Source organism: Oncorhynchus kisutch, linkage group LG11 (assembly GCF_002021735.2).
Source record: "Oncorhynchus kisutch isolate 150728-3 linkage group LG11, Okis_V2, whole genome shotgun sequence".
NCBI classification, from domain to species: Eukaryota; Metazoa; Chordata; class Actinopteri; order Salmoniformes; family Salmonidae; genus Oncorhynchus; species Oncorhynchus kisutch.
The window spans coordinates 10,601,803-10,625,849 of record NC_034184.2 but is presented as its reverse complement, the minus strand read 5'-3'; the positions used below and the strand labels follow the sequence as shown (position 1 = coordinate 10,625,849).

The 24,047-nt window shown below is 42.9% G+C and overlaps 2 protein-coding genes across 6 annotated transcripts; one reads left to right on the top strand and one right to left on the bottom strand.

The window, feature by feature from the left end:
• Positions 1–12: 12 nt before the first annotated feature.
• On the top strand, positions 13–15,224 carry tepsin (TEPSIN adaptor related protein complex 4 accessory protein). Of its 3 annotated transcripts, XR_002256545.2 has the most exons (14): positions 161–239; positions 626–698; positions 844–935; positions 1,133–1,226; positions 1,356–1,423; positions 1,511–1,592; positions 1,907–1,978; positions 2,090–2,278; positions 2,412–2,601; positions 2,706–2,819; positions 2,947–3,025; positions 3,140–3,274; positions 5,381–6,187; positions 14,651–15,224. XR_002256545.2 is itself a non-coding variant. In XM_020495761.2 (13 exons), exons 1-13 carry the CDS (start codon positions 201–203, stop codon positions 6,080–6,082), a joined length of 1,929 nt encoding a protein of 642 aa, XP_020351350.1. In that variant the 5' UTR covers positions 13–200; the 3' UTR covers positions 6,083–6,658. The 3 variants fall into 3 exon arrangements, 2 of the variants coding, with proteins under 2 accessions (XP_020351350.1, XP_031691114.1); XM_020495761.2 differs by lacking the exon at positions 14,651–15,224 and having other exon boundaries at positions 13–239; positions 5,381–6,658; XM_031835254.1 differs by lacking the exon at positions 5,381–6,187 and having other exon boundaries at positions 158–239; positions 14,651–15,213.
• LOC109900048 (adapter protein CIKS) lies at positions 8,244–23,942 on the bottom strand. 3 transcript variants are annotated; one of them, XM_020495768.2, is made up of 10 exons: positions 19,780–19,959; positions 19,337–19,407; positions 16,774–17,441; positions 13,255–13,300; positions 10,474–10,544; positions 10,052–10,149; positions 9,885–9,953; positions 9,610–9,726; positions 9,421–9,495; positions 8,250–8,656 (listed from the first exon to the last, which is right to left on the bottom strand). In XM_020495768.2, exons 2-10 carry the CDS (start codon positions 19,366–19,368, stop codon positions 8,510–8,512), a joined length of 1,323 nt encoding a protein of 440 aa, XP_020351357.1. In that variant the 5' UTR covers positions 19,369–19,407; positions 19,780–19,959; the 3' UTR covers positions 8,250–8,509. The 3 variants fall into 3 exon arrangements, with proteins under 3 accessions (XP_020351359.1, XP_020351358.1, XP_020351357.1); XM_020495770.2 differs by lacking the exons at positions 19,337–19,407; positions 19,780–19,959 and adding an exon at positions 23,832–23,942 and having other exon boundaries at positions 8,244–8,656; XM_020495769.2 differs by lacking the exon at positions 19,337–19,407 and having other exon boundaries at positions 8,244–8,656; positions 19,780–19,984.
• Positions 23,943–24,047: the final 105 nt, after the last annotated feature.

Here is a 24,047-nt window from a genome sequence, read left to right as displayed (position 1 = left end):
TCTACGAACGTGATTTGTTAGGGCAATATGGATTGTGGACTTTTGGATTTGCCAATGGTTACCCTTACGCAAAAGCTTTGGACCAATGGTATCGTATGAGTACTACCCATAGTTGTTTGATTGGCTACCTGTCATTGTAGACCCCGCCTTCGTTGTCTGTCCCAAGGAAGAGATGTGTAGCCTCCAGTTATTGCAAAATCATGGCAACATTCATGGAACGACTATCTTTCCTTCAGAAAGTAGGTGTTATTTTCCTATATAAACACTTGCAAATAACATTTTGATATAATGCGTATATGTCATTTTATGGGGGAACAGTACATTGTTTTGTAAATCCCATTATGCCCACTGTTTACTGTACCACAGCAACCTAGTTAGCTAACGTTAGCATGCTAGCACATCATATGATATCACACTCCCAGGACAGAAATCGTTTGTCAGACTTATATAAGACTTTAACGCTGTTGTCAATTGGTATGATTTCTCCCCACAGTGTATTACGCTGGACCCACCACCCTGTGCTTTTCGCTATAAACCCAAACATAAAATGACACAAATCCTAGCTAAATGGTCTATTCTGGTGTTCATTGTTGGCCAATCTATGCATGATCTCTTACCCTCTCAGGTTCCCACTCTGATGAAAGCAACAGCAGATGACGAAAAGCCCTGTCCTGGCTACCTCTTTGAAGACATCGGAAGTATCCTTTTATCCCCATCACCTCCCACTGTATGCTGATACAGTACAGTGTTCTGATATTAAAGATCATTTAGTGAGATCCTATTATTTTCAATGTCAACCCAAAGACAGTACCGTTTGTATCCTTTACCCTCCTGGCGCTGCAGAAATCTCCCAGGAGTCCACTGGGTGTGGTCAGTGCCTGTTGGAGTACCTGTTGGAGAGGCTGCAGGTAGAATCCTGCCATGTCAAAATAAAGGTGAGCTCAGCTAGCCAGGTTACCAGGCTTTCAGCTGCATTAAGAAGCTCCCAAACACTGAATTTTACCTTGATTTGTTAACTGAGGCTGAAGAGGAATCATGTAGAAGAATGCAGCTAATCTTCACCATATATCATATCAGCTATTCATCTGTTCCTCCTGTGCCTCTTCCCTTTCCATCGTTTCTGTCCTTCCAGGTTCTGAAGATCTTCGTCCATCTCTGTGGTCACGGATCACCTCACTTTCTGACGGAACTCAGACGGAACTCCACCTTCATCCAGCAGGCCTCAGGTGAGATGATGATGATGATGTGACCACTAATGCATCTCAGTGTCTCCATTTCATCCTTCTCTTTATGACAGTAGGGTTTCGGAGAGCTATGAGTGTTATACTGAATCTGTGTGTTATGCTGAATATCAGTTTACAGTGGTCCTCTTGACCCCATCCATGGCACCGCTATGTACCAGAAAGTGAGGGCCACGGCACAGGTGAGCCTAAACAATGTCAAAAACAATTACTATCCCCCAATGCGTCTTTTTGAAAGTCACAAACTCTCTCTCTTTATCGGTCTTCAGGAATTAGCCAGGTTACTCTTCACAGAGACAGTCTCTGTCCAGAGCAGCACGTCTCCATGCAAACTAGCCATGGTCAACATGGGTGAGTACATTGTGTTGTTATTGCATGTGTATCTCTCTTATTAGTTAACAAACAATCTCTGACCTAATACTGCTACTAAGGACAGACATCTGGCTACTGAATGAATGGATGTGACCTCAATTACAATCAAGTTAAACCAATCCTTCTGACAGAGAGATTGAGGAAGAGAAAAGGAGGGAGGGTGGAGAAGAAGAAAGAAGCAGGGAGGAGTGAGGAAGAGACAGGTGGAAAAGAGGGAGTGGATGGGAAGAGTGGGGAAAGGCAGGCACACAAGTACAATGGTTGTCTTTTATCGTTGAGGTCTTTCGTTCCAGGCATGGGGTCAGAGTCTGCCCACGGATCCAGAATGCAGGGGTTTGGCTACAGCCCAGGGAAGAACACAACAAGTAGGTGGCAGCAACAAGGCCACCATTTTGGTTTCATGTGGCTCAGTGGACCTGTTTGAGTAGATTTCAAATACACCCAGTCAAATCCATATCACGTCCTTTTTCCGGCAGGTGGTGAGACCCTGATGGACAAGATCCGCAAGGCTACTGAGTTTGTGGCCAGTGCCGTCCTGCCCCCGATGGAACACCAGGGTATCCGACTCCATGACAACCACTACCGGGCGGTGCTGGCGCCTTCGGGCCCCGTAGAGGTGGCAGTGCCAGCATGTGCCTACACTGTGCCTCCTCACAGACCCAAAGGTGTTTTATTGATTAGATCGTTAGGCTTTTATTACATAGTTGTTACATATGTTTGACAGGACTGAAAGCCTTCTTCTCCTGTACTTCTCTCAAAATCCTGGCCTGTTCCCTCTCTCTCTTCCCCTACTCTTAGTTTCCCAGCGGTGTCCAGGGCAGGTGGGTGGGGGCTGGGAGGAGATTGACAGCAGCCATTGCTCCTCCCACAACTCCTGTCAGGAGACCGCAGACCATTGCCAGATCTCGGGGGGCGGTAGCAGCAATTCGGGTGGCACCGGTAGCCAATCGGGAGCTAGTAGGGAGAGCTCCGGAGACCTATCAGAACGGTGGAAATATTACATGATATAAAAAGTCTTTACCAGCAAAATACTAAATGAGTCAACCATGCTGAGTCTCCCTCTCTCTCCCTCCATCTACCTGTCTCTGTCAGGGTGGAGGCTATGCAGTTAGGGGACTGTGGGCAGGAGATGGCGCTGATCAGAAGGATGACTGAGGGCTCCAAGGTCTTCCTGTCCAGAGAGGAGAACCAGCACTTCATCAAGGAGTCAGTACAGACCAATAGGTTGCATGTTATTAGAGCATTGGCTTCGACCTTTGTTCCAGTCTGCCTTCACCTTGATTTTTGTCCAGTGTTTTTTTGGATGTTTTAATTCCCTCCCATCTGTCCCCAGGTGTTCCACTCTGAACTGTGAGGTGGTGGTGGAGCTGCTCTCTCGCAGACTGCAGGACCCGTCACAGACTGCCCAGATGGTACAGTCAATATATGTGTCTTGAATGTGCTGCTATTTTGACCAGGTTTCTCTTGAAAAATAAACATCAAATCTCAAATATGTGTGAATGTGCTGCTTCCCTCCTTCCCACCAGAGGGCGCTGTGTGCTGTGGCCTGTCTCATGACCTCTGATCTGCTGTCTCTGGAGCAAATCTTCGGGGTGACCCAGAGGAGGCTGGTCCAGCTGAGTGAGGGACCTCCAGGGCCTGTAGCCAACAAGACCATCAAGGTAACACAGTCTAGTTATTACCTTTTAAAGCTGCAATATGTAACTTTTTTGGCAACCAAACCAAATTCAAATAGAAAGCAAGTCTACGAAGCGGTAAATCTGTTCTGTGTGCTATTTCTATGCTTTCCGTTCTTAAGTTTTGTTTTTGCGTCTTTTTTACTTTCGATTTACACCTGCTCGTCGTACATCTCATTCCAAAAGCATGGGCATTAATATGGAGTTGGTTTCCCCCCCCTTCTGAGAAGGGGCGGCAGGGTAGCCTAGTGGTTAGAGCGTTGGACTAGTAACCGGAAGGTTGCAAGTTCAAATCCCCGAGCTGACAAGGTACAAATCTGTCGTTCTGCCCCTGAACTGGCAGTTAACCCACTGTTCCGAGGCCGTCATTGAAAATAAGAATTTGTTCTTAACTGACTTGCCTGGTTAAATAAAGGTTAAATAAAAATAAATAAAAAGAAGGCTTTCCACAAAATATTGCAACATTGCTGGAACAAGGGGCCCGAACCATGAAAAACAGCCCCAGACCATTATTCCTCCTCCACCAAACCCAGATTCATCCGTCGGACTGCCAGATGGTGAAGTGTTATTCATTACTCCAGAGAATGCATATCCACTGATCCAGAGTCCAATGGTGGCGAGCTTTACACCATTCTAGCCCACGCTTGTCATTGCACATGGTGATCTTAGGCTTGTGTGAAGCTCCTGACGAACAGTTCTTGTGTTGACGTTGCTTCCAGAGGCAGTTTTGAACTCAGTAGTGAGTGTTGCAACCGAGGACAGGCTACTTTTAACGCTTCAGCACTCGGTGGTTCCGTTCTTTGAGCTTGTGTGGCCTAGCACTTTGCGGCTGAGCCATTCTTTCTCCTAGACGTTTCCACTTCACAATAACAGCACTTACAGTTGACCGGAGCAGTTCTAGCAGGGCAGAAATTTAACGAACTGACTTGTTGAAAAGGTGATGATGGTGCCACATTGAAAGTCACTGAGCTCTTTAGTAAGGCCATTCAACTGACAATGTTTGTCTATGGAAATTGCATGGCTGTGTGCTCGATTTTATACACATTTCAGCAACGGGTGTGGCTGAAATAGCCAAATCCACTCATTTGAAGGGGTGTCCACATACTTTTGTTGATGTACCGTATGTAAGTGGGAGAACTCGGAAGGACAGGAATTGCCTGCCAAGGAATTTGTCTTCAATTGTTATGCATGGTGCCAGTGGCCCCCGATGTTGCTATGGGGACTCTTAGGGAATAATCAAGAGGAAACTGAGTGTGGACTAGAAATGACTTGGACCATAGATTTATCTATTCTAACCAGTGAAGTCATCCTCTAAAATCTTATCAAAATACTTCCTTCTGAATATCTTGTTCTCCTCAGGCTGCAGTTTATGGGAAGTGTGTGACTGCTTCCACCACAGGCAGACAGGAGCTGAGAAAGGACCTGTGTGTTAGTTTGATGCTCTGAAGGCTTGCTGTGCGGTAGCAGAGAAAAAAGTCTATAACTTGGGTGACTGGAGTCTTTGACAATTTAATGGGCTTTCCTTTGACACCACCTATTGTATAGGTCCTGGATGGCAGGAAGCTTGGCCCCAGTGATGTACTGGGCCATTCGCACTACCCTCTGTAGCGCCTTAACGGTCAGATGCCGAGCAGTTGCCATACCAGGCAGTGATGCAACCGGTCAGGATGCTCTCGATGTTGCAGCTCTAGAACCTTTTGAGGACCATGCCAAATCTTTTCATTCTTCTGAGGGGGAAAAGGCGTTGTCGTGCCCTCTTCACGACTGTCTTGGTGTGTTTGGACCATGATAGTTCATTGCTGATGTGGACACCAAGGAACTTGAAACTCAGCTTACAAGGAACAATGATTCTCTACACTATATTGCTTGTTTTGTCACAAACTGAAATTAAGCGAACTATTAGAATTTTAGCAACCAGGGAATGGCAGGGTGATTTCTGCATAGGGCACCTTTAATAATAAGCAAACACCAGAGAGGCAGAGTGTGATGAGCCTGGGTGTTATAATCGAAGATGATGATCTACGATGGTTGACTCTTGGTATATACACTATGTAGTTTTGCATTGTAAAATAGGATGGTTTTGCCTTCCAGATCCTTCGTCAGTTTAAGGCTTTGATGGGCGGGCCAATCATTGGTGCCGGATGTGATGCAGCAGCAGCCAATGGTGATCCTCTATCCTCCTCGGACCAGCCCCCCACTCCCACAAGTCCCGCACTGCTACTGCCAACACGCCCAGGTGACATCACGGTCTTTAACCATCACAGAGGGAGAGACCCTGAGACTGAGCAGTCACCTGGGGGGCAAGCTCAACCCCCTCCCCTGCCTGACCTGGGCTGGGCCCAAAGGGGTACATCTGAGAGGTTACTAAATCTCAACCTTGATGATGAGAGAGGGTCTGCTAATCAGGATGAAGAGTTCATGGACAGTCAGATTGGGTTTAGGACTGGTGAGACCCAGCTCACCTCAAATGTTACAGTTAAAGACTCAGAGCTCCAGACAGAGAGGGACCCATTCCGAGTCACGGACCCCCAGATCGAGCAGCCCTGTGGGGGTAGACTCTCTTTGTTCAGTGGCATGGAGCTGGTGGCCAGAGGGACGTCTGTGTGTCCATCAACCCTTACAGAGAGGAATGGAGATCTGCAGCTTCAGGTGGAAAAGAGAGACGGGAGGGAGTGTCTGAGTGTTACCCCTACAAACACACCGCTACTCTGTGTCGATGACAGCGATACAACGCCTACGTACGACCTCACGTCCACCAGCAGCCAATCAGCCTTCTCTTTCCTTAACCTCTGATCTCCAACACAGAACAGGAATGTTTAGGATCATGGCACCATAGGCATCTCTGCTCTGAAAACATGACTACAATTTGTCAGGGGTGCCCAGCTCCCAGTCCTGAAGGTATGCAATGTTCGCTGTGAGTTGTTATATTAACTTAATTTCCATAATAATCCCCAGAGGTAAAAACTCAGTATGCCTGGGGTATGTTCAGTTTGCAGAGTTATGTTTAACAAATGTGAGGTCATTTTCGAGCTAGTTAATGGTTACTTTGACTCAGGATTTTGCACTACAATGATTTTATGTTAGAGTAATCCACTTGGGCAAACACTGATTGTTTCCACGTCATTTCAATGAAATGACTGAGCCAATGTGGAATAGATGTTGAATTGACATCTGTGCCCAGTGGGATGTGTCTTCCGCTCTTCTCTGGCACTAGGTGCCCTTCTTACCACCTTAAATATAAACATTGAGTGTTATTTCACAAGTGTGTTTTATTTCTACTCTTTATTCACATTCAATAGGATTGGGACTGGTTGTAGATTGCATGAACGATTTGCCAAAACCTCAGTGAAATATAATGAATTAATGTTTGACGAGGAGTTGTCCTTCTCTATGTCCTGTCTGTTGGTCAGAGCGCTACAGTATATGACAGATTGAAAGCATATTGGTACATTCAGTGGTGATACTGTGTCTATTTCAACTAAAGCCATGCTGTTGCACCACTGTGTGACTAGAATAAAACCTGCTGTTTGTTGCAGCAATAAGTAGAAGAAAGGCCTTTCATGGTGGGCCATTACATAACATTAGCAGCATCCCGCCCTACAGGCGTTAAATAAATGGATCTGATTCACTGCAATTCCTCCCTTGTCAGAAATGTGTTATCTGTTCAGTAGTTTTTTGGTCTCTGGATATGCCACTAGGGCTGCATTTACACAGGCAGCCCGATTCTGATCCTTTTTCACTAATTGCTCAAAAGACCAATCACATCAGCTCTGAAAAATATCTGAAAATATCAGATTTGAGCTGCCTGTATAAACACAGCCTAATATTCAACTCCCCATGGGACCATGGCACTGCAATGTTTTGAATCAAATGTCCCCTCTCCAGTGTGGGCTGACTAATCTACCAGCTCACATTTGTTGCATGTGTTTTAAATTGGATTGAAAACATTGGGGGCAGGGGAAAGTCAGGTCATAGAAGTTAGGTAATCTAGTGGGTCTTTCAGTCAGCAGGGAGTTGTCTCATATGTGGTTCAGCTTTGCTATGTGCCCGGAGGGGGCCCATGTTAGAACAAAAACACATTCCTGCACTACAAGAATAACAGGTATGTCACTATGGAAAAGTGCCTATGGGACATCACAACTCTGACATCACCTCATTGAAAGATTACATTTAAAAGGTTTAGGGTCAGGATGTCCCAAGGATACCATATAACATTAACCATGTCACTATAGGGCAGGGGGTGTCAAACTCCGTGGAGGTCCGAGTGTCTGCTGGTCTGTTACTTCCTTTCAATTATTGTCAAACGAAGACTTAGGACCTCCCCTCACCTGGTTGTCAAACTAATCAATTAAGACCTAGATAACCAGGTGGAGGGGAGGTCCTAACTAATCAATTACCTTAATCATTCAAGTACAAGGGAGGAGTGAAAACCCACAGACATTGAAGTCTCTGGAATGAGTTTGACACCTGTGATAGTGCACCATTTCAGATGCAGATATTCTTTGCCGATGGACCGACCTGTCAAAATTGCCTATGTACTCAATCACTGCCCAGCGGGGTCTGAGTCACTATACCTGGAGTCCAACACAGAGTCCTTTATACTTGAGTCCCAAGTCACTTGGCAGTGCTAAAAGCTGCGGTCCAACAATCTTTAAAGTAATTCTTCATCAGATAGAAAGCTAAGTAAGGCTAGACTGCTAGTACAGTAACTATGTAACATTTGCTGTTGTAGCTAGCATGTTGAATCATGCAAGAGAGAGAGAGAAACTGACAGTCATCACTGGTCGAGTCATGAAAGTCGTGACTTAAGTCCTAGTCAAAATGCCTCCGTTTAAAAGAGTATTTCCATAAGGGAAAACATTTATTTAGTAAAACAATGTTCTATTTATTCACTCATCTTGGATGCATGTCATAGTAGTTTTATAGGGAGCAAACCAACTGAAATAAGACAGGGTAAATATCAATCAAATCCAATTTATTGCAACCTCCCTGGGCAGAATACTGCAACAGATGTTCCCAAAAGACAAGAGTATTCAGAGGTTGTTGATTATGTGCTTCACAACTTTGTGTCACTCAGCCAGCCATAGCTATGGAAACACAAATTCCCTAGAATAACACTAGTGCCTTCACCCCCAAAAAAGGCTGGGATTAGGACCCAGTCCTGATGGAACAACAGCATGACTGGACTTCACTGTAAAGTAAACCCAACAGGCTGTGGTTCTAGAGGGGGGTGGAGACGATGGTGGGTAGCTCCCCAACAGGCGGAGGGTTGTACTTCTCCACTCTCATCAGTCGACGTAGGATGTCGTCTCTGTCCTTTGGCCAGGTGTAGACTAGAGTGTTCTGGAGCCAGGCAGGAACATGGCACTGAGACAGACAGAATACCTGTTTATACTTGGTTCTAACATGCAGTCTTTGTCCTGATCTTGTCCACATTCTGATTGTGCCCACATTTTTAGATAGGTGTAGACGATTAAAAGAAGCATCTGATTGTGATCAGATCTTCCTGCCCACCTCTGGAGGTAGTCAGGCACGCATTGTGTCTGGATATTGTACAAGTGTAAACGGATCTGAACAGTGAACCCATTTAAATCATAATTTCCCACCCTCTAATACCATTGACAGCTGTCACCATTGACTTGTGGCATCAATGTGTCTTAAAATAAATCATACATATTAATTTTAAACAATATCTGTCATATAATTTGCATACAGGGAGGGACCAGGAAATCTGGTCACAATACAGACACAGTGTACAGAAAAGACACATATTAATAGCACGTGTGGACACATCTGAAAAAGTGGGTACAATCGTTTTGCTGAGGGGGGGACGGATCATAATAATGGCTGGAATGGAGTAAATGGAATGCTATCAAACACATAGAATTCATGTGTTTGATACCATTCATTCCGTTCCAGCCATTACTATGAGCCCGTCCTCCACAATTAAGGTGCCACCAACCTCCAGTGGTGTTAGCGCATGGTATAAATGGGCTAGAGGGGGAGAGGCTGCTAGAAAGAGGCCATTGATCTTACTGAATTCAGTAAATAAGAGCTATTGTCTTTCAGTTTCCTAGTAAAGTGTTTTAGTGCTTAAAAAAACAACATTAATTTCCACATAAATCCAATACCTTTTTAGCTCCTGGAAACAGTATGGGAATGAATCTGAAGTTCTGGCATCCATTCTGAATGAACTCATTCTGCAGCTGTAACATAGTCACACTTTCATATCCCTTTCTAGAAGTGAAGCATGAAATCGATGAAAACATTATTTTTGATAGATTATCATTAGGTTTCTTTATGGACTGCCATAAGCTCACCTGCTTATAGATATAGACTGTGTGTAACATCCTCTCGTCTTTCTCCATATAGATATTAGCCCCCGTTACGGTCTCATGATACTTGGGACTGATAACAATGATGATAAGGTAATATTTCTGAGAAGGTAAAGATAGAAAGGATTAGCCCTCAGCCTCTTCATGTTGACACATGCTAACTTGACTTCATTTGTGATGTAACATAGCATTGATTAAAAGGTTAAGACGCATTTCTACCATCTTGTCAAAGTCATCTGAGGTTGAATCAGCCATTTTACCTCGTTGATGTATTTTTCCATGAAGTCAATGGCGCTAATACTTATGAGCTGCTGCTCAAATACATCCACCTGAAACCATACAGGAAGAGAAACAGCACTAATATACTACTATATCAGTAAATGGCAAGTGAAATTCTTTGATTCTGAACTGTAAAAAGTAACCTTACACTAGTGTCAAAGCCGTTGTGACGCAGCAGGGAAACAAAGTTCATGGTCTCTTTAAAATGGTTGTCGCTGTCTCTCTCATAGGTGACAAAGACCTTTCCTAAAATAAACAAATAACATGTTACTTAAATAGCACACAGTATGGACCAACAGAAACAAGTGTGTAATCACTCGTATTTGTATAATAGCACAAACATTTTACATTTTTGTCATTTAGCAGATGCTCCTATCCAGAGCGACTTACAGTTAGTCACATTCCTCTTAAGGTAGCTAGGTGAGACAACCACATATCACAATCATAGTAAGTAAAAATGTTCCTTAATAAAGCAACTATCTGCAAAGTCAGTGCTAGTAAGAAAACACAATGAATTCCATGTTGATACTATTGGCAGTTTTGGTCTACCATACTCTGTACAGCACTTACTTTGCTCCAATGACAGCTGTGTACTACTCCCAGGTCTGTCACTTTGTCTGTGTTGGGGGGCAAAGCTCTCACTGTGATGGGAGAGACAAGCCAAATCATAGTGCCAGTCAAGAACTTGACAATGTAACTTACATTAAGAGTAATTTATATTGACATTTTTGTCGTTTAGCAGATGCTCTTGTCCAGAGCGACTTACAGTAGTGAGTGGATTCATTTTTGTACTTTTCCCGTACTGGTCCCCGTGGGAATCAAACCCACAACCCTGGTGTTGTAAGTGCCATGCTCTAACTGAGCCAATACTTCATGCATCTCTCGTGGGGAAATTGTCCAGGCAGTCATTGGCCTTTTAGATATGAGTTCCCACTTTCTGTTTGGTTGCTTGGAACCCTTGTCTATTGGTCTGTACTAAACCATTACCTATTATGTGTGTTCACCAGTGGAGGCTGGTGGGAGGTGCTATGGGAGGACGGGCTCATTGTAATGGATGGAATGGAATGAGTCAAACGTGTGGTTTCCATATGTTTGATGTGTTTGATACCGTTCCATTAATTACATTCTTTACAATGAGCCCATCCTCCTATAGCTCCACCTACCAGCCTCCTGTGGTGTCCACCTTATAGCTAACGCTGTGTTACGGCCTGTACTGTTTGTGTACGACTTCAGTGGCACGCAGAGTCCGGAACCGAAAACGTTATTATTAAAAGAAGCACATGCCTGTTCCAATGGAAATAGAGTATATTACATGTAATTGACATAATTAGATTGTCAGAACTCTTCTCTGTTGAAGAATTTACAGTATGCATTCCTTAAATCATCCTCTTCAAATGGCTTGATATTGTTGCAGATGTCATCGTTTACACAAGACAGTTTTTTAAAATGTAACCAAGGAAGTAAAACATTGAGGGGAAGTTGTAACATCAGAACCCGTCTAACATTTCCTCATCTCCCACCCCTTCTAATGCGACCTTTCCCGATGCTTCTCCCTCTTTTTCCCCTGCCCCGCTACAAGATTTCTCCCTGCAGGCAGTCACTGAGTTGGAGTTCCTAAAGGAGCTCCTTAAACTTGACCCCCCCAAAAAACATCTGGGTCAGATGGTTTAGACCTTTTCTTCTTTAAGGTTGTTGCCCCTATCATCGCCAAGCCTGTCTCCTTTCTGGGGAGGTTCCCTTTGCTTAGAAGGCAGCCACAGTTTGTCCTTTATTTAAAGGGGGAGATCAAGCTGATCCTAACTGTCATAGGCATTTTTCTATTTTTCCCTGTTTATCAAAAGTATTGGAAAAACTTGTCAATAATCAACTGACTGGTTTTCTTGATGTCTATAGTATTCTCTCTGGTATGCAATCTGGTTTCCACTCAGGTTATGGATGTGTCACTGCAACTTTAAAAAGGTCCTCAATGATGTCACCATTTCCCTTGATTCTAAGCAATATTGTGTGGCTATTTTTATTGACTTGGCCAAAGCTTTTGATACGGTAGACCATTTAATTATTGTGGGCCGGCTAAGGAGCATTGGTGTCTCTGAGGGGTCTTTGGCCTGGTTTGCTAACTACTTCTCTCAAAGAGTGCAGTGTATAATGTCAGAAAATCTGCTGTCTCAGCCACTGCCTGTCACAAAGGCTCGATCCTTGGCCACACGCCCTTCTCAATTTACATCAACAACATAGCTCAGGCAGTAGGAAGCTCTCTCATCCATTTATACACAGATGATAGTTTTATACTCAGCTGGCCCTTCTCTAGATGTTGTGTTAAACGCTCTACAACAAAGCTTTCTTAGTGTCCAACAAGCTTCCTCTGCCCTTAACCTTGTCCTGAACACCTCCAAAACAAAGGTCATGTGGTTTGGTAAGAATAATGCCCCTCTCCCCACAAGTGTGATTACTACCTCTGAGGGTTTAGAGCTTGAGGTAGTCACCTCAAACAAGTATTTGGGAGTATGGCTAGATGGTGCACTGTACATCTCTCAGCACATATCAAAGCTGCAGGCTAAATTTAAATCTCTTTCACTTCAGCTACAAAACTAACCCTGATTCAGATGACCATCCTACCCATACTAGATTACGGAGACATAATTTATAGATCGGCAGGAAAGGGTGCTCTCGAGCGGATAGATGTTCTTTACCATTCGGCCATCAGATTTGCCACCTTTACTCCTTGTAGGAGACATCACTGCACTCTATACTCCTTTGTAAACTGGCCATCTCTGTAAACCCACCGCAAGACCCACTGGTTGATGCTTATTTATAAAACCCTCTTAGACCTCACTCCCCCCTACCTGAGTTATCTACTGCAGCCCTCATACAACACCCGTTCTGCCAGTCACATTCTGTTAAAGGTCCCCATAACACACACATCCCTGGGTCACTTCTCTTTTCAGTTCGCTGCAGCTAGTGACTGGAACGAGCTGCAACAAACATTCAAACTGGGCAGTTTTATCTCAATCTCTTCATTCAAAGCAGGTGTGGCTGCTTTGTGTGATGTATTGTTGTCTCTACCTTCTTGCCTTTTGTGCTGTTGTCTGTGCCCAATAATGTTTGTACCATGTTTTGTGCTGTTGTCTGTGCCCAATAATATTTGTACCATGTTTTGTGCTGCTACCATGTTTTTTTATGTTGTGTTGCTATCATGTTGTGTTGTTATGTGTTGCTGCCTTGCTATATTTATATTGGATTCGTTGTATTTATTTTTATTTTTAATCCCAGGCCCCCGTCCCCGCAGGAGGCCTTTTGGTAGGCCTTCATTGTAAAAACAAATGTAAAAGATGGGTTAGTTAGACAACTCACCTTTGAGTGGTGCCAGCTGCATCTTGATGTCTGCAGTGGTCCGGACCTGATGACACCAATATATATATATATATTTATTTATTTATTTTAAAAATAGTACCAGTCAAAAGTTTGGACACACCTACTCATTCAAGGGTTTTTACATTGTAGACTAATAGTGAAGACAAACTATGAAATAACACATCACAATATATTTTATATCTGACATTCTTCAAAGTAGCCTCCCTTTGCCTTGATGACAGCTTTGCACACCATTTGCATTCTCTCAATAAGCTTCATGAGGTAGTCACCTGGAATGCATTTCAATTAACAGGTGTGCCTTGTTAAAAGTTCATTTGTGGAACTTCTTTGCTTCTTAATAGGTTTGAGCCAATCAGTTGTGTTGTGACAAGGTATGGGTTGTATACAGAAGATAAATCAAAGTTTGTCACGTGCACCGAATACAACAGGTGTAGTAGACCTTACAGTGAAATGCTTACTTACAGGCTCTAACCAATAGTGCGGAGGAAAAAAAAGTGTGTGTGTGTTGGTAAAGAAATAAAACAACAAAAATACATTTGAAAATAAGAGTAGCAAGGCTCTATACAGACAGCGGTTAGTCAGGCTGATTCAGGTAGTATGTACATGAATGTATTGTTAAAGTGACTATGCATATAAGATAAACAGAGAGTAGCAGCAGTGTAAAAGATAGCCCTATTTGGTAAAAACCAAGTCGATATTATGGCATGAACAGCTGAAATAAGCAAAGAGAAACAACAGTCCATCATTCGTTTAAGACATGATGGTCAGTCAATCAGGAACATTTAAATAACTTTGAAAGTATCTTCAAGTGCAGTCGCAAAAAACCATCAAGCGCTATGATGAAACTGTCTCTCATGAGGACCCCCACAGGAAAGGAAGACCCAGAGTTACCTCTGCTGCGGAGGATAAGTTCATTAGTTATCAGCCTTAGAAATTGCATTCCAAAAACAATGCTTCAGAGTAAGTTACAGACATCAACTGTTCAGGGAAGACAGTCTAAAATCAGGACTTCATGGTCGAATTGCTGCAAAGAAACCACTACCACAGGACACCAATAATAAGAATCGACTTGCTTGTGCCAAGAAACACGAGCAATGGACAATAGACTGTCCATTCCTTTGGTCTGATGAGTCCAAATTTTTGGTTCCAACTGACGTGTCTTTGTGAGATGCAGAGTAGATGATCTCCGCATGTGTGGTTCCCACCATGAAGCATGGAGAAGGAGGGGGTGTGATGGTGCTTTGCTGGTGACACTGTCCGTGATTGATTTAGAATTCAAGGCACACTTCACCAGCATGGCTACCACAGCATTCTGCAGCGATACGCCATCCCATCTGGTTTGCGCTTATTGAGACTATCATTTGTTTTTCAACAGGACAGTGACTCAAAACACACCTCCAGGCTGTGTAAGGGCTATTTGACCAAGGAGAGTGATGGAGTTTTGTATCAGATGACCTGGCCTCCACCGCAGAGTGAAGGAAAAGCCACCAACAAGTGCTCAGCCTATGTGGGAACTCCTTCAAAACTGTTGGAAAAGCATTTCAGGTGAAGTTGGTTGAGAGAATGCTATGAGTGTTGCAAAGCTGTCATCAAGGCAAAGGGTGGCTACTTTGAACAATCTAAAATATATTTTGATTTGATTAACACTTTTTTGGTTACTACATGATTCCATATGTGTTATTTCACCGTTTTGATGTCTTCACTATTATTCTACAATGTAGAAAATAGTAAATATAAAGACATTATTGTTGCTCCTTAATAATTTGTTATATTTCGTTTTTTTTCTCCTTAAAACTGCATTGTTGGTTAAGGGCTTCTAAGTAAGCATTTCACTGTAATGTCTACACCTGTTTTATTCGGCGCATGTGACAAATACAATTTCATAGTGACCAGTGGAGTCTCATCAATAGTCAAAATAAAGAAAAACCCTTGAAGGTGTCCAAACTTTTGATTGGTACTCATTTTTTTGTAGACATAAATGCTTACACACACACATATATATATATAGTAACAAACACATATATAGTAACAAATACATACAAAGAGTATCATTTTAATTGTCATTAGCTAGGTTTCCATCCAATTGATGACAAACTTCCATGGGAATATTCTAAAACCCACATAAAACAATAACAGCATTTTCCCACCAGAGATGTGTTTCCATCAAATTGACTTGTTTGCGGAGGCTGTGCTTGATGACGTAGTGCACATGAAAGTAACTTTTGCGGTTCAATTCCCATGTACCGAATAAAGTACAAGTTAAATAGGTTTCCATCGCATTTTCAACTCTACTAATGGTTTTGTCACAATTTTTGCCGGGTTATATAGCGAATGTGCACACTCTGGTCTTGGCACACGCACTCTAGGCAACAACTCACAGATACAGTGCAGGTATGGACTACATGATGAGATTATTATGGGCAAAAGAGCAAGGTTATTGTTATTTGTCAAACGGCAGGAAAGCATCGATGAGCTTGTCACCAGAAAATGTTTTAATGGAAAGGAGAATCAAGCTCATCACCTAGCACCTTCACCACCCTGTGAAGTTCATCATAATTTATTTAATCTGTAGCGGGGAGTCGTAGTGGGAGGACCACACACACCATGTCCACACATGACTCCAAGTTTACTTCGATATGTGCAAATATTGATCTAATAGCCATCATAAGGCACCTCCATCACTATTTCTCACAATATACATTTTTACCGACTCAAAAAGATCCCACCTTGTCTAGCGTATTTCGTTTTGTCGACATTTGGAAAGTTTACCGTCAAATGTTCCGTTTCCATCAGGCCTGTCATGACATTTTTATCTGACATGTACTTTACTCACATAAAAAAGGTTGGATGGGAACCTGTTTATAGACATAATATGTTGCTGCATGCACTGTGGATGATCTAACATTTTATGAGGTGGAAGGCCAAAATAGGAGTGCCTCTGAGGAATAGGATGCCACATATGGCCTGGGATGCTTGTGACATACACTGAGTGTCCAAACATTAAGAACACCTGCTCTTTCCATGACATAGTTTTCACCTGGATTATCCTGGTCAGTCTATGATCCCTTATTAATGTCACCTGTTAAATCCACTTCAAGCAGTGGGAGACGGGTTAAAGAGGTATTTTTTTAAGCCTAGAGATGTGTGCCATTTAGAGGATGAATGGGCAAGACAGAAGGGTATGGTAGTAGGTGCCAGGCGCACTGGTTTGTGTCAAGAACTGCAACACTGCTGGGTTTTTTTTCAAGCTCAACAGTTTCCCGTGTGTATCAAGAATGGTCCACCACCCAAAGGACATCCAGCCAACTTGACACAACTGTGGGACGCACTGGAGTCAACATGGGTCAGCATTCCTGTGGAATACTTTAGACACCTTGCAGTGTCCATGGCCCGGCGAATTGAAGCTGTTCAGAGGGCCAAAGGGGGGTGCAACTCAATACACTAAATATAGTTGTACATACACACCCACCCCCCTATATGACTGGGACTGGAACTCACCATAGTAGGGTGGACGGTGGTAACTCGGCCTTGGAACGAGCTGTAGGACAGGGCCCATTCCGAGCACCTGTGCAGGGCACTGTGCACAGCAGACCGGGCCCTGAGTTGGGTAAGGGTACGGGGGAAGGAAAGGGTAGCGGAGAGCAGCCTCTGGTGGGCAGGAGAGCAGAGAGTATGGCTGCTCCAGGCTACTGATGCTGGGGCTGTATCGCCCAGGGAGTGAGTGGTGGGATTTATCCTGGTCATGATAGCCCTCCTCTACTGGGCAACTGGCAAAGTCTACACAGTGTGGGTATGAGTAGGATGGCAGGCTGTCTGAGTATTGCCCTCCAGTGCGTCCGTCCCTGCTGTTGTCAAAGCTGGATTTCAGCCAGGCGTACCTCTGGTGGTCCAGGGCACTCAGACACATCTCTTCCTGTCCGGGGTAGGGAGTCTGGGGGCTGTAGCCAGCACATAGGCCCTGGGGTGGCCAGTTTGGGCTGGATCTTGACGGTGGTTCTTCTTGGCTGCCGTGTGGCTCTCTATTGGCCATCCTGCTCTGGTTGAGGACTTCTGGATAATTGAGTTGACTATGGGGTCTTAAGTGTAGGGCACTAGATATGGATACGTCACTCATTGTCTCATCATTCTCCTCACACCGACTGTGACTGTCCAGCAGGGGAGGGAGTCTACAGAGGTGAAGAGACAAGTCAGCCAACAGTGTATAACCTGGAACAGCGATCGGCCACTTCGATCGGGGTGGGGACCACAAAATCTGAACTCATCATGAGGGGCCGCAGTGGTTCACATGTCTGCGTTCCCACATGAATACAGAGCTGGCCCTAAGTTACATTTTGTTGCCCCCCCCATCCCTACCTTGCGGGCAAAACATTTGACTGGTTCCCCTCTTGACAGCAGAGAGAATACAAGTTTGAGTTAATTTCCTGTAATTCTACTCATTTTGCCATGAGGCGGAGAGAAGATTCAGCAATTTATACTGTAACTCATTTCCTATATATAATTCAACACATTTTTGCCATGGGGAGGGAAGAAATATTTGCAGTTTTTAATATGATATCTGAATGACAGTGACTAACAAAATCAATGGGGGCTTCCTGGTCGGTAATATGATCATGATTACTAGAAGTTTAGATAGTCTCTCCAGCTAACTTACCAATCTAAAAAATGGTAGCTGACATGGGATAATTGACTGACTGTCAGTGACAGGCATAACAAGTGAAAAGCTACTCATGCACAACCAAATTTCACCTTGTGAATTCTACCATTCTAACTGGGGCCAGTTGCCCATCCCTGACCGAGAAAGTACTCCATAGTGAGATGCCAGTGAATGACAGCTCTCAAATACAGTGCCTTCAGTTAGTATTCATACCTATTGACTTATTCCACATGTTGTGTTACAGCCTGAATTCAAAATGAATTAAATTGACTGAGTCAATACTTATTATTTAGGCTTGCCATAACAAAAGGGGTTAAATATACTGAACAAATTTATTTTTTAAATGCAACATGCACCAATTTCAACGATTTTACTGAGTTACAGTTCGGAAATCAGTCACTTGAAATAAATAAATTAGGCTCTAATCTATGGATTTCACATGACAGGGCAGGGGTGGAGTCAGTTGGGAAACAGGCCCACCCAATCAGAACTAGTTTTTCTCCACAAAAAGGCTTTATTACAGACAAAAATATGCCTCAGTTTCATCAGCTGTGGGGTGGCTGGTCTCAGACGATCCCGCAGGTGAAGAAGCCAGATGTGGAGGTCCTGGGCTGGCATGGTTACACGTGGTCTGTGGTTGTGAGGCCGGTTGGACATACTGACAAATTCTCTAAAACGACATTGGAGGCTTATGGTAGAGAAATGAACATTCAATCGTCAGGCAACAGCTCTGGTGGCCATTCCTGCAGTCAGCATGCCAATTGCACGCTCTCTCAAAACTTGAGACATCTGTGGCATTGTGTTGTGTGACAAAACTGCACATCTTAGAGTTGCCTTTTGTCCCCAGCTCAAGGTGCACCTGTGTAATGATCATGCTGTTTAATCAGCTTATGATATGCCACGTCTGTCCGTTGGATGGATCATCTTGGCAAAGGAGAAATGCTCACTCACAGGGATGTAAACAAATTTGTGCACAAAATGAGAGAAATAATATTTGTGTGTGTATGGAACATGTCTGGGATATTTTATTTCAGCTCATGAAATCAACACTTTACATGTTGTGTTTATGTTTTTGTTCAGTTTACTTATTGACTCGAAATTTCAGCTTGACATTTTTTATGAATTTGTGAAAATGACAACAAATGTAATTCTACTTTCACATTATGGGCTAGTGACAAAATCTAAATTAAATACATTTTAAATTCAGTCTGTAACACAACAACACGTGGAAAAGGTCAAGAGGTGTGAATACTTTCTGAAGGCACTGTGAGAGTTATGTGGTGATCTTTATCATCATCAACTGAGTAACTACCACACAACTGTTCAAAGCCTTTGTCTGCACTGTAATTAATAGAAGCCATTTTGCTACAGTAAGCAACGTGTCGTGCGAGCTTCTGAGGCGATTACCTTGGAGATGCACTTTGCAGAGAGGGTAACATCGTTCACTTATTCCAAGGACACCAAAGGATATCACAAACCTGTCATTAAAATTATTACTGAGACCCCAGCGCAAGTTACAGGTCAAACCACAAACAGACTCAAAACAAAAGTGTCTAGGCAACAGGTTTTACAATGCACGCTTGGATATGCAGAACAATATCTTCAGGCTACTGGTGTATCTGGTAAGGCACAGGAATACCTACTTAGGTATTAGAAAAAGTTTAAGTATGAAGTGACTTCTACCTAGGAATATGCTTAGGATTGACTATGAGTATGAATGCTGCATAAATATGATTCGTTTTTTCTGATGTATTAACTTTGACCACATTAACCTAAAACTGACACAAAACAAAGGCAATGTAAAGGAGAAAAACAACTAGATGTTATGCAGTCAAAGAAAGCGAACTTACCTTAGGAATGATTCAAGGTAGGAATGACAGGTTATGACTCTGTCATGAAAAATGCACGTTTTACTTCTCTTTTTTACCAAACTCTTACATAACAATTTACATTCCTAACCGGATGAAATCTGTATTAAGTTCCGAAGAGCGCACTGTGCCTTTCGAGACAACTGACTATTCAGGAACAGCCCCGCCCGAGCTACCGAGGTAGACCTTCCTTTCTCCTAAGCCCCGCCCATCCCGCGTTGGACGTCAAATAAGAGTGTGAAACATATTTGAGATACCAAAACAACACACAACTACATTGTATGAGCTATTTATCATATTTAGTCTAATATCTATTTAATTCCCAATATTTGCATATGAATACAAACGATGTAGAGTTCAGTTTGCATGTCTGTAGACATACATATAAAATATTGAGGTGTAGACAGTCCATTTTAAAATCAGCACACAAGCTACAAATGTGCTTTACTGCAGGACCGGCCCATACAGCACTCTGCCATGGCTTGGATGGGCAGTCGGGGAAAAGCTGTGTTTATATGACGAAGTGTATAGAGCTTTATGTAACATTGACAAACTTGAAAGATGGATTATGAAGAAATCACTCTGCCATTTCCTGTTGGTACAATTTTAAAAGTTCGCCTAATTTCATTTTGTTGCAAAACAAAATAAGTGCAAAGAATCTTTGTACCATCTAAACCGCTGTGAAATGTATTTTCAATAACCAAAAATATAGTATTTTCAACTTTTTGAAACTGGTGTACAAAACCGAAAGTAAAATACACAAAAACGAAATTTAAGAACGGGAAGCATAAAAATAGTGCACATAGAACAGACTTCATAGACTTGCTTTCAATGCGAATGACAAATCTATAACTCATATATTTATATGTGCATTTGGTCAGGCCGCCCAAAAAGTTGCATATTGCAGCTTTAACATTGATGTTGAACTGTAAAGATATTTGACTGAAGATCATTGTGACATTGTACTCAGCTCAACTCATAATCTGACTTGAAAAATGTCCAGCTGGTTGCAACCTGAACTCAGTGGTAAACGTAACATAGTAAATGGATTTCCATGACAGTCAAATTAGTATGATATGTTACATGCACTATATATACACAAAGGTATGTGGACACCCCTTCAAATGAGTGGATTTGGCCATTTCAGCCACACAGCCATGCAATCTCCATAGACAAACATTGACAGTAGAATGGCCTTACTGAAGAGCTCAGTGACTTTCAACATGGCACCGTCATAGGATGCCACCTTTCCAACAAGTCAGTTCGTCAAATGTCAGCCCTGCTAGTGCAGCCCATGTCCTATAAATGCACCAAAAATCCTTAAATTTCCATCCCTAACTAGAACACTTTCCGACAAGATAGAACTGCCAAAGGGGGTGGAGTTTCAATCTACTGCAGAGATAGCCTGCAGAGTCCTGTCAGACCTATAACTATCCTACCCTGCCATTCTAAGGTCTTCGAAAGCCAAGTTAACAAACATATCACCGACCATTTCGAATCCCACCGTACCTTCTTTTTCATTTATTTTAATTTTATTACACCTTTATTTAACCAGGTAGGCAAGTTGAGAACAAGTTCTCATTTACAATTGCGACCTGGCCAAGATAAAGCAAAGCAGTTCGACACATACAACGACACAGAGTTACACATGGAGTAAAACAAACATACAGTCAATAATACAGTAGAAACAAGTCTATACACGATGTGAGCAAATGAGGTGAGATAAGGGAGGTAAAGGCAAAAAAAGGCCATGGTGGCAAAGTAAATACAATATAGCAGGTAAGACACTGGAATGGTAGATTTGCAGTGGAAGAATGTGCAACGTAGAAATAAAAATAATGGGGTGCAAAGGAGCAAAATAAATAAATAAAATAAATACAGTAGGGAAAGAGGTAGTTGTTTGGGCTAAATTATAGGTGGGCTACGTACAGATGCAGTAATCTGTGAGCTGCTCTGACAGCTGGTGCTTAAAGCTAGTGAGGGAGATAAGTGTTTCCAGTTTCAGAGATTTTTGTAGTTCGTTCCAGTCATTGGCTGCAGAGAACTGGAAGGAGAGGTGGCCAAAGAAAGAATTGGTTTTGGGGGTGACAAGAGAGATATACCTGCTGGAGCGCGTGCTACAGGTTGGTGATGCTATGGTGACCAGCGAGCTGAGATAAGGGGGGACTTTACCTAGCAGGGTCTTGTAGATGACATGGAGCCAGTGGGTTTGGTGACGAGTATGAAGTGAGGGCCAGCCAACGAGAGCGTACAGTTTGCAATGGTGGGTAGTATATGGGGCTTTGGTCACAAAACGGATGGCACTGTGATAGACTGCATCCAATTTGTTGAGTATTGTATTGGAGGCTATTTTGTAAATGACATCGCCGAAGTCGAGAATTGGTAGGATGGTCAGTTTTACAAGGGTATGTTTGGCAGCATGAGTGAAGGATGCTTTGTTGCGAAATAGGAAGATATCGTTTAGGACCTTGAGCGTGGCTGAGGTGCACCCATGACCAGCTCTGAAACCAGATTGCATAGCAGAGAGGGTATGGTGAGATTCGAAATGGTCGGTTGACTTGGCTTTCGAAGACCTTAGAAAGGCAGGGTAGGATAGATATAGGTCTGTAGCAGTTTGGGTCAAGAGTGTCCCCTGCTTTGAAGAGGGGGATTAACGCAGCTGCTTTCCAATCTTTGGGAATCTCAGATGACACGAAAGAGAGGTTGACCAGGCTAGTAATAGGGGTGGCAACAATTTCGGCAGATCATTTTTGAAAGAAAGGGTCCAGATTGTCTAGCCCGGCTGATTTGTAGGGGTCCAGATTTTGCAGCTCTTTCAGAACATCAGCTGACTGGATTTGGGAGAAGGAGAAATGGGGAAGGCTTGGGTGAGTTGCTGTGGGGGGTGCAGTGCTGTTGACCGGGGTAGGGGTAGCCAGGTGGAAAGCATGGCCAGCCGTAGAAAAGTGGCTACTTTGAAGAATCTCAAATATAAACTATAATTTGTTTAACAGTTTTTGGGTACTACATGATTCAGGTTTGGAAACGATGTGTTATTTCAGTTGATGTCTTCACTATTCTACAATGTAGAAAATAAAGAAAAACCCTTGACCGGTACTGTATACACGCAAAGCACAAATCACTAATTGGCTGTTAAGTGACCGTTTCGATGCCATATCAAAAGCCAACCCCACTGTGGTACAGAGCTTCCCGTCTTCCTCATCTGTCCTGCTATTTAGATGCTACTGTCTTCCAGATTTTAGTCAGACCACGAAGGTGATGCTACTAATTGTTTACCTGCACATCCTTTATCATGAACATTGGTTGACACCAAGTGTTCTTAGGGCCAACCTGGTCTCAGAACATTTTATATTGTTCTGTATGTAAATTCGAGACACTCCTTTTAGTATATGTTACGTATTCATTTTGTCGATGTCCATCACCCATTTCGTATGATATGTTAAGATGTACAATTCATATATGTTACGGACTTGGAAGTAATACAATATGTTACGAATTCGCAAGACGTAGAATAGGTTACCAATTTTCAAAATGTATGATATGATTCCAATTTGTTGTGGGTAACGTTACCTAGGTGGCTAACATTATTTAGCTGGCTAACGTTTTCTATGCTAGGGTTAGGGATAAGGTTATGAGTTGGGTTAAAGGGTTGCAGTTAAGGTTAGGGAAAGGGTTAGCTAACAACATGCTAAGTAGTTGCAAATTAGCTAAAAAGTAACTAATTAGCTAACATGCTAAACTTGTCCGTGATTAGAGTTGAACACGCAACCTTTGGGTTGCTAGATGTTCGCGTTATATGCCCAACCAACCTCCCTCCGTTTTTTGCCTTAATAAGAAACCTTCCGTCTTATTTAACCATACCAAACTGTAACACATTTTTACTAATTTGAGTGTCCCGGATTTACATGTACTATGTCTTTGAGACCAGGGCAGGCTGACTTAATCGGTGTGCATGATGGCAATGTTAAAACAGCAACAATTTATATCCTTATTTGGTCCTGTTAGACATCTGTTTCCTTGTTAACTCTACTCACCTCCCTTTTCATCATTCCATCAACTTTGCTCTCCTCCTTTCCATCATCGTCCTTTCAGTGTCTAGTATATCATATGCCAGGCGGTTCTGGATCTTTCCATTGGTGGTGTCAGAGTACTCACTAGTTACCACAGCCACAAATTTATAATGCCTGCCTATTTCTACAATTTCTCTTCTTAAAGTTTGATGATTTTCAACCTAACATTAAACCCTAACC

What these genes read in the sequence shown, in the direction of transcription:
- tepsin (XM_020495761.2), top strand. Translation starts at nt 201, where the DNA reads ATGGCAACATTCATGGAACGACTATCTTTCCTTCAGAAA. An exon ending in GCCTCCTCACAGACCCAAAG is followed by an intron (nt 2,279 to 2,411) that starts GTGTTTTATTGA and finishes CCCTACTCTTAG; the next exon opens with TTTCCCAGCGGTGTCCAGGG. An exon ending in TCCGGAGACCTATCAGAACG is followed by an intron (nt 2,602 to 2,705) that starts GTGGAAATATTA and finishes TGTCTCTGTCAG; the next exon opens with GGTGGAGGCTATGCAGTTAG.
- LOC109900048 (XM_020495768.2), bottom strand. Translation starts at nt 19,368, where the DNA reads ATGTTACCCTCTCTGCAAAGTGCATCTCCAAG. An exon ending in CAGTCTATATCTATAAGCAG is followed by an intron (nt 9,496 to 9,609) that starts GTGAGCTTATGG and finishes ACTATGTTACAG; the next exon opens with CTGCAGAATGAGTTCATTCA. An exon ending in TGTTTCCAGGAGCTAAAAAG is followed by an intron (nt 8,657 to 9,420) that starts GTATTGGATTTA and finishes TGTCTGTCTCAG; the next exon opens with TGCCATGTTCCTGCCTGGCT.